Source organism: Rhinopithecus bieti, unplaced genomic scaffold, assembly GCF_001698545.2.
Source record: "Rhinopithecus bieti isolate Rb0 unplaced genomic scaffold, ASM169854v2 scaffold_57210, whole genome shotgun sequence".
Lineage (NCBI taxonomy): Eukaryota > Metazoa > Chordata > Mammalia > Primates > Cercopithecidae > Rhinopithecus > Rhinopithecus bieti.
Window position 1 is genome coordinate 1,303,845 of NW_016823439.1, and position 9,483 is coordinate 1,313,327.

General features: G+C 41.9%; 1 protein-coding gene across 1 annotated transcript in view; it reads left to right on the plus strand.

Annotated features, from left to right (window-relative positions):
* Window positions 1-9,483, plus strand: part of GDPD1 (glycerophosphodiester phosphodiesterase domain containing 1) — a 59,040-nt gene that overhangs the window by 39,324 nt on the left and 10,233 nt on the right. The window contains 4 exon segments of the mRNA XM_017861590.1: window positions 2,445-2,563; window positions 3,070-3,159; window positions 7,380-7,416; window positions 8,543-8,556. Of these exon segments, the coding sequence (XP_017717079.1) occupies window positions 2,445-2,563; window positions 3,070-3,159; window positions 7,380-7,416; window positions 8,543-8,556 (260 nt within the window).

Genomic DNA, 9,483 nt, shown 5'->3' on the forward strand with positions numbered 1-9,483 from the left:
CTCTCAAAAAAAAATATATATATATATATATATATATATATATATATATATATATACAAGCTATCTACTATAAACATAATTTTAAAGTTTAATTATGTAGCCTATGATAAGTTTAAACTCTTTCAGTTATAAGTGTTAGATATACATCTCAAGATAGCTTAAGAAAAAAATTTTAAAAAGAATGTATTGGCTTTCATAATTAGAAAGTCCAGGGGTTATATGCCCTCAGACATGACTGATTCCAGTTGCTCAAGCAGTAATTGGTCTCTCTCTATCTCTGTTTCTTGCTTTTGCTTTCATTTGTGTTAGCTTTGCTTTTAGGGACACCCTTTCCACAGAGATGAACTCTTGGCAGCTTGTACATGATCCATTCAGCAAAGGATTTCAAGAGGCCTTCTCTCCCAGTGTCCATATTGTTATGCTTAACAGGTTAGACTGGTCATATATTTAGTCTGTGGTCAGAGAGGCAGAGCCAATGATTGCCAGTCCCATCAGAGTAACCCAGACCCCCATCAGAATTACAAGAAGTATAGTAACAGACTTTTCCTTTTTTCCTCTTTAATGTACATGCTGCTTTTCACATAGGTTCTAATTAGAAATAATTTAATTTTCTGACATGGATTTCATTTACTTTTGGATAATGCATTTTTTTATTTGCCGTATAATAAGATGGAATAAAGGATTTTTCACCATTTTGTTATTTGCAGATTAGCGGAATTGAAGTTTCAGGTGGAAGCAGAACAATTTTTACAATAGTTATATAGTATGTATAGTAAATTATATAAATGATTAGAGTCATTAGAGTCAAAAGGGACTAGAGAGCCAGGTGTGGTGGCTCACACCTGTAATCCCAGCACTTAGGGAGGCTGAGGTGGCAAGTTTGCTTGAGATCAGGAGTTCAAGACCAGCCTGGGCAAAATACAGTGAGACCTTGTCATTACAAAAAATAAAACAAGGCCAGGCACGGTGGCTCAAGCCTGTAATCCCAGCACTTTGGGAGGCTGAGATGGGCGGATCACAAGGTCAGGAGATCGAGACCATCCTGGCTAACACAGTGAAACCCCGTCTCTACTAAAAAATACAAAAAAAAAAAAACTAGCCGGGCTAGGTGGTGGGCGCCTGTAGTCCTGGCTACTCGGGAGGCTGAGGCAGGAGAATGGCGTAAACCCGGGAGACGGAGCTTGCAGTGAGCTGAGATCCGGCCCCTGTATTCCAGCCTGGACGACAGAGCAAGACTCTGTCTCAAAAAAAAAAATTAAAAATTAAAAAAACAAAAAAACAAAAAATAGGCCAGGTGCAGTGGCTCACGCTTGTAATCCCAGCACTTTGGGAGGCCGAGGCTGCTGGATCACTGGAGGCCAGGAGTTTGAGACCAGCCTGGCCAACATGGTGAAACCCCGCCTCTACTAAAATTACAAAAAAGTAGCCAGGTGTGGTGCCGGGCACCTGTAATCCCAGGTACTCAGGAGGCTGAAGCAGAATTGCTTGAACCTGGGAGCCGGAGGTTGCAGTGAGCCGAGATCACGCCATTGCACTCCAGCCTGAGCAACAAGAGCGAAAATCCATCTCAAAAAAAAAAGTGCGTGTATATATATATATAGAGAGAGAGAGAGACATATGTATATATACTCTCTATATAATATATAGAATATATATACTCTAGAGAGTATATAATATGTGTGTGTATATATATATATATAGAGAGAGAGAGAGAGAGAGAGAGATGGGCGTGGTGGTGCATGCCTGTAGTCCCAGAGGATTGCTGGAGTGTGGGAGGCTGCAGTGAGCCATCATGCTACTGCACTCCAGCCTTGGCTATGAGCAAGATCGTGTCTCAAAAACACAACAAAAAAGGGGCTGGGTACGTGGTTCATGCCTGTAATCCCAGCACTTTGGGAGGCCGAGGCAGGCATATCACTTGAACACAGGATTTTGAGACCAGCCTGGCCAAATCCAAAACCCCATCTCTACAAAAACTACAAAAAAATCAGTCGAGCATGGTGGTGTTCATGGTTGTGATATCGTACTATAGATTTGCAAGAAGGTTACCACTGGGAAATCCGGATAAAGGGTACATGGACCCTATTATTTCTTACAATTGATTGTGAGTCTGTCGTTATCTCAAAATAAAAAATTAATAAAAAATAAATCATAATCAGCACAGTAAATCAGGAAAATATCTATTTTTATGTGAAAATATCAAGTTAAAATCTGTAGCATATCATATTATTACTATATTAAATCATGCATAGGAAAAAAGAGTAGAGAAAGTACACCAAATGGTCATAGCGTTTATATCTAAGTTGTTGGATTTACATGATTTTTTCTTCTCTATACTTTTTCTTATTTTGTAAATGTCCTTTAATGAATATATTCTATACCTTTTCTAGTCATCAAAAGCAAAACTTGTATTTTAAAATACATTTAAAATCTTGCTTTCTCAGCATGCCAATGTGAAGGAAAAGATAACCGAATTCCATTACTGAAGGAAGTTTTTGAGGCCTTTCCTAACACTCCCATTAACATCGATATCAAAGTCAACAACAATGTGCTGATTAAGAAGGTACTCAAGGCATTGCCTCCTCTGGGTGTGTTGCATCCTATTTCACAAACTAAATAAGGTTAGAGTAGGTGACTGCATAGATTGATAATGCTCAAGGAAATGTGATACCCTAGGGATCAGCATTGTTTTAAATAATGCCCTAGTAGAAGAGATCATGTTACTGTAGGAGAGCCTATTTTCAGAGAGAGTTGGCATGTCATGGATAAAGTAAGCTTGTATGAACCAGTCATTCTGGCATTTATATAATTATCTTCTAGTTTAACTTGTTTCATTCGTGGTTAGTTTATGTCAAATTACTAAATAACTGTATTCTGTTAAATAAATTATATAATGATATAATGTGAATAAATTTTGCATTTTATAAAATATTCTAAATTTACATATTGATTCTTCTAAAATGTTATGCTATTCATTGACAGATAGTCAATCCTAATTCATTTTTTAAGTGAAATGTTAGTGGATTTGCAAATAGGCACATGCATAAAATTTTGAATTTTCACACGTAGGTTTCAGAGTTGGTGAAGCAGTATAATCGCGAACACATAACAGTGTGGGGTAATGCCAATTATGAAATTGTAGAAAAGTGCTACAAAGAGGTAAGCTTCAAAAATTATACAGAATTATCTTTGTTGTTGTTTTGTATCTATAAATGATAAGTTATTATAGTAATAATTTTGTTTATTTTCTTATTTTAGAGATAGGGTCTCACTCTGTCACCCAGGCTAGAGTGCAGTGGTGCAGTCATAGCTTACTGTAGCCTCAAACTCCTGGGCTCAAGTGATCCTCCTGCCTCAGCCTCCCAAGTAACTGGGACTCCAGGCACACACCACTGCACCCAGTTAATTTTTAAATCTTTAGTAGAGATGAGGTCTCACTATGTTACCCACTCTGGTCCCAAACTCTTCGACTCAAGCAATCCTCCTACCTTGGCCTCCCAAAGTGCTGGGATTACAGGTATGAGCCACTGTGCCCGGCTCCTATTACAGTAATAATTTTAAAAACTTATCTTATTTCAAACTGGGCACAGTGGCTCATGCCTGTAATCCCAACACTTTGGGAGGCCAAGGCGGGCAGATCACGAGGTCAGGAGTTCAAGACCAGCCTGGTGAACATGGTGAAACCCTGTCTCTATTAAAAATACAAAAAATAGCCAGGTGTGGTGGCGTGCCCCTGTAATCCCAGCTTCTAGGGAGGCTGAGGCAGGAGAATTGCTTGAACCTGGGAAGCAGAGACTGCAGTGAGCTGAGATTGCACCACTGCACTCCAGCCTGGGTGACAGAGCAAAACTCCATCTCAAAAGAAAAAGAAAGAAAGAAAGGAAAAGAAGTTATTTAGGGTCAGGCTAAGTGGCTCACACCCCTGTAATCCCAGCACTTTGGGAGGCCAAGGCGGACAGATCACTTTGAGCTCAGGAGTTCGAGACCAGCCTAGGGAACATGAGGAAACCCCGTCTCTACTAAAAATACAAAAACTAGCGAGGCATGGTGGCACATGCCTGTAGTCTCAGCTACTTGGAAAGCTGAGGTGGAACGATGGCTTGAGCCTGGTAGACAGAGGTTGCAATGAGCCAAGATCCTGCCACTGTACTCCAGCCTGGGTGACAAAGCCAGACCCTGTCTCAAAAAAAAAAAAAAATCCTGTTATCGTTAAGAAAAAAAATATAGAAAAAAATTCAGTTCCTCAACTCTATAACTTCCAAATAGATTTAAGCAAGTTAAGCCAAGATCATGCAAGATCATGATTATTAAGCAAGATATAAAAGCAGGACCATCTACCCACTGAAAATTTTCTGGTTAAAGAAAATATGTCAGCCGGGCACAGTGGCTCACACCTGTAATCCCAGCACTTTGGGAGGCCAAGGCAGGTGGATCACCTGAGGTCAGGAGTTCGAGACCAGTCTGGCCAACATGGTGAAACCCCATCTCTACTAAAAATACAAACATTAGCTGGGCATGGTGGTGCGCACCTGTAATCCCAGGAACTCAGGAGGCTGAGGCAGGAGAATGGCTGGAACCCAGGAGGCAGAGGTTGCAGTGAGCTGGGATCGCACCACTGCGCTCCAGCCTGGGCAACAAACTGAAACTCTGTCTCAAAAAAAAACAAAGTGGATAAAAATTAATTGTATATGTTTTAAAATTATAGTTAAACCTTCATAAGCAAATTTACATACATCATCAGCTAAGAGAATTTGAAATTTAAGATGTTAAAAAATCTTGAGCATTGAAGATGCTGAAATAATCTGTAATATAGAAGAAATGATATAAGTAGCAATTTTCAAATACAAAGAACTCTTTGGTGGCTGATCTGAGTGTAATGGTGTTTACAATTAATTGATTACAACCAGTTACAGATTTATTTATTTCTCCACTCCCACTGCTTCATTTGACTAGCCTTAAAAAACAAACAAAACAAAACAAAAAACCTCTTTGGGCAGGCCTTCCTTCCTAGCAGAGAAGGGAAAAACATGCACAGTCAGCATCATTACAATTCAGAGTATAATTGAGATTCCCACTAAAGCAAGTAAGGTGGTGGTTGTTGTTGTTGTTGTTGTTGTTGTTGTTGTTGTTGTTGTTGTTTTGGAGACTCCAGCTCAGGCTGGAGTGCAGTTGCATGATTAAGGCTCACTGAAACCTCCGTCTCCTGGGTTCAAGCAGTTATCCTGCCTCAGCCTCCCGACTAGCTGGGGCTGCAGGCACGTGCCGCCATGCCCAGCTAATTTTTGTATCTTTAGTAGAGATGGGGTTTTGCCATGCTGGCCAGGCTGGTCTCGAACTCCTGATCTCAAGTGATCTGCCTGCCTCAGCCTCCCAAAGTGCTGGGATTACAAGTGTGAGCCACCATACCTGGCCTAAAGCAAGTAAGTTTTATGTGCAGCATGGCCTGAGAGATCCCAAGGTAACTGTGTACAAAAGGAGAGAACACGGTAATCACTGGGCTGAGTGGCTTTAGATTCCTAAGAACTTAGAACTTAGACTCTTCCATAACTCCCAGCAATCTTAGACATTTATCCCAGAAAAATGAAATATATGATTACAAAAACCTGTAAATGAATTTTTTTAAATTTAATGGTTTATTTTATTATTATTATTTAAAACAAGGTCTTGCTCTGTCACTGAGGCTGGAGTGCAGTGGTGTGATCTTGGTTCACTGCAGCCTTGACTTCCTGGGTTCCGATGGTCTCCTGTCTCAGCCTCCTGTGTAGCTTGGACCCACAGGCACATGCCACCATGCCTGGCTAATTTTTCGATTTTTTTCTGCAGAGACAAGGTCTCACTTTGTTGCCCAGGTTGATCTTGAATTCTTGGCCTCAAGTGATCCTCCCACCTCAGCCTCTTGAGTAGCTGGGACTACAGGTGTGTACCACCATGCCTGGCTAATTTTTAAATTTTTAGTGGAGATGGAGTCTCACTGTATTGGCCAGGCTGGTCTCAAACTCCTAGGCTCAAGCAATCCTCTTGTCTTGTTCTCCCAAAATGCTGATATTACAGGCATTTTTTTTTTTTTAATAAAAATATGTTACCAGGGAGATGCAGCCTTCCATGTAAAATGAAGGCACAGTCCCTAAAACTTATACATGAATGTTTATAGCAACTTTATTCGTCAAAGCAAAATCCTGAAAATAGCCTAAATGTCCTTCAGTGGGTAAATGACTGAACAAACTCTGACATTTCCATACAATGGAATACTATTCAGCAGTAAAAGGGAATGAACTATTGATACATACAACAACCTGGATGGTCCTCAAAGACATTATGCTTAGTGAAAAAAATCAACCTCAAACTGTATTGTAGATTCCATTAACTGTAGCCTGGAAGAGCAGATTAGGGGACAGGGACTTAGGGTAGGGTAGAGAGTGGGCACCAATACAAGAAAGTTCTTGTGTGGTGATGAAACAGCTTTGTATCTCTCTCTCTAATTCTTTTTTTTTTTTTTTTTTTGAGACTCACCCTGTCACCCAGGCTGGAGTGCAATGGTGCGATCTCGGTTCACTGCAACCTCCACCTCCCGGGTTCAAGCGATTCTCCTGCTTCAGCCCCCCAAGTAGCTGGGATTACAGGCGCCCGCCACTACACTGGCTAATTTTTGTATTTTTAGTAGAGGTGGGGTTTCACCATGTTGGTCAGGCTGGTCACAAACTCCCTACCTCAGGTGATCCACCCACCTCAGCCTCCCACAGTGCTGGGATTACAGGTGTGAGCCACCGTGCCCAGCCATAGCTTTGTATCTTGATTGTGGTAGTGGTTACATGAATCTATGCATGGGTTAAAATTGCATAGAACTACACACACACAAATGAATGTGGTGTTTAAAAAATGATGAAAATTGAATAAAGTTTGTAGCCTAATGAACAGTAAGGTACCAATGTCAATTCCAGGTTTTGATACTATACTATAGTTACATCAATGTCACCTTTTGGGGAAGCTGGGTGAAGGCTGCATGGGATTATACTATACTACAGGTATGTACCACCATGCCTGGCTAATTTTTAAATTTTTTTGTAGAGATGCAGTCTCACTGTATTGCCCAAGCTGGTCTCAAACTCCTAAGCTCAAGCAATCCTCTTGTTTTGTTCTCCCAAAGTGCTGAGATTAAGTCTATAATTCTTTCAAAATAAAAGGCTCACTTTTGGCCTGTAATCACAGAACTTTTCGCTTGATTCCCATATTTTTCCAGAAGCCTCTGGCTTTCTGTCATTTTTTAATTTAAAAACTCCAAAAACCTTTCAGCAGCAATTTCCAAACATCACAGTAAAAATGTCTCAATAAAATTTGTCATTCATATTACCAACATGCTATATAATTGATACAACTTTTGTAATTCTTTTCTTCCTTTTCTTTTTTTTTTGAGACGGAGTTTTGCTCTTGTTGCCCAGGCTGGAGTGCAATGGCACGATCTCGGCTCACCACAACCTCTGCCTCCCGGGTCAAACGATTCTCCTCCCTCAGCCTCCTGAGTAGCTGGGATTACAGGCATGCACCACCACGCCCAGCTAATTTTTTGTATTTTTAGTAGAGATGGGGTTTCTCAATGTTGGTCAGGCTGGTCTTGAACTCCCAGCCTCAGGTGATCCACCAGCCTCGGCCTCCCAGAGTGCTGGGATTACAGGTGTGAGCAACCACGGCCAGCCTACTTTTGCAATTCTTACAGTATGACTTATAAGAATTTTACATTAGCCCTTTAATTTCCAGATGTAAACTCAAAATATAAACATTAAAGGAATTGGGGCACATAGTGGTAGTGGGAAAATGTGGCACTTAATGACTTTTCACTCTTTCACACTTAATGCAATGGTTCTTTCTTTTAGTGCTCTGGTTCCAAAGTTGCATAAGTATTTTTAATATTATTTTATTTTATTTTATGTTTTGAGATGGAGTGTCGCTCTGTCACCCAGGCTGGAGTGCAGTGGCACAATCTTGGCTCACTGCAACATCCGCCTCGTGGGTTCAAGTAATTCTCCTGCCTCAGCCTCCTGAGTAGCTGGGATTACAGGCATGCGGCACCATGCCCAGCTAATTTTTGTATTTTTAGTAGAGATGGGGTTTTTCCATGTTGGTCAGGCTGGTCTTGACTCCTGACCTCAGATGATCCACCCACCTCGGCCTCCCAAAGTGTTGAGATTACAGGTGTGAGCCACTGTGCCCAGCCAAGTTTTTTTTTGAGACAGAGTCTCACTCTTGCCCACACTAGAGTGCAGTGACACGATCTCAGCTCACTGCAACCTCCACCTCCTGAGTTCAAGCAATTCTCCTGCCTCAGCCTCCAGAGTAGCTGGGATTACAGGTGCCTGCCATCATGCCCGGCTAATTTTTGTATTCTTAGTAGAGAAGTTTTCATCATGTTGGCCAGGCTGATCTCGAACTCCTGACCTCAGGTGATCCACCCTCCTCAACCTCCCAAAGTGCTGGGATTACAGGTGTGAGTCACCACATCTGGCTGTAAGTTTTGAGGGTCAGCCCCTAACCTTGTTTTCCCTATAAGCTCTGTTATCCTTAGTGTATGAATTTGCAGAACTCAAGATTTTGCAGTGACGTGTATATTTTCTTACAGCTGAAACACCTATATATAAGTAAGCCAAAAACATTACAAAGCACCATGTAAACAAAGGGGCAAAATAAATTCTCAAACTTATTTACTCTGTTTTTTTAAAAATAAAGAAGTAGAAGGCCGGGCGCGGTGGCTCAAGCCTGTAATCCCAGCACTTTGGGAGGCCGAGTCGGGCGGATCACGAGGTCAGGAGATCGAGACCATCCTGGCTAACACGGTGAAACCCCGTCTCTACTAAAACTACAAAAAACTAGCCGGGCGACGTGGCGGCGCCTGTAGTCCCAGCTACCCGGGAGGCTGAGACAGGAGAATGGCGTGAACCCGGGAGGCGGAGCTTGCAGTGAGCTGAGATCCGGTCACAGCACTCCAGCCTGGGTGACAGAGCGAGACTCCGTCTCAAAAAAAAAAAAATAAAGAAGTAGATAATTTAGGACTATTTATTTATCTATATAATTTTTAAATTTGAGACGGAGTCTCACTCTGTCACCCAGGCTGTAATGCAGTGGCTCAGTCTCGGCTCACTGCAAACTCCACCTCCCGGGTTCAAGAGATTCTCCTGCCTCAGCCTCCCGAGTAGCTGGGGTTACAGGTGTATGCCACCAGGCCCGGCTAATTTTTGTATTTTTAGTAGAGGCAGGGTTTCACCATGTTGGCCAGGCTGGTCTTGAACTCATGACCTCAAGTGATCCACCCACCTTGGCCTCCTAAAGTGCTGGGATTACAGGCGTGAGCAACTGTGCCCAGCCTAGAATTATTTAAAATAAATTACTTTTATGTGATTAAAAAAAATACATTATGGCCGGGCGCGGTGGCTCAAGCCTGTAATCCCAGCACTTTGGGAGGCCGAGACAGGCGGATCACGAGGTCAGGAGATC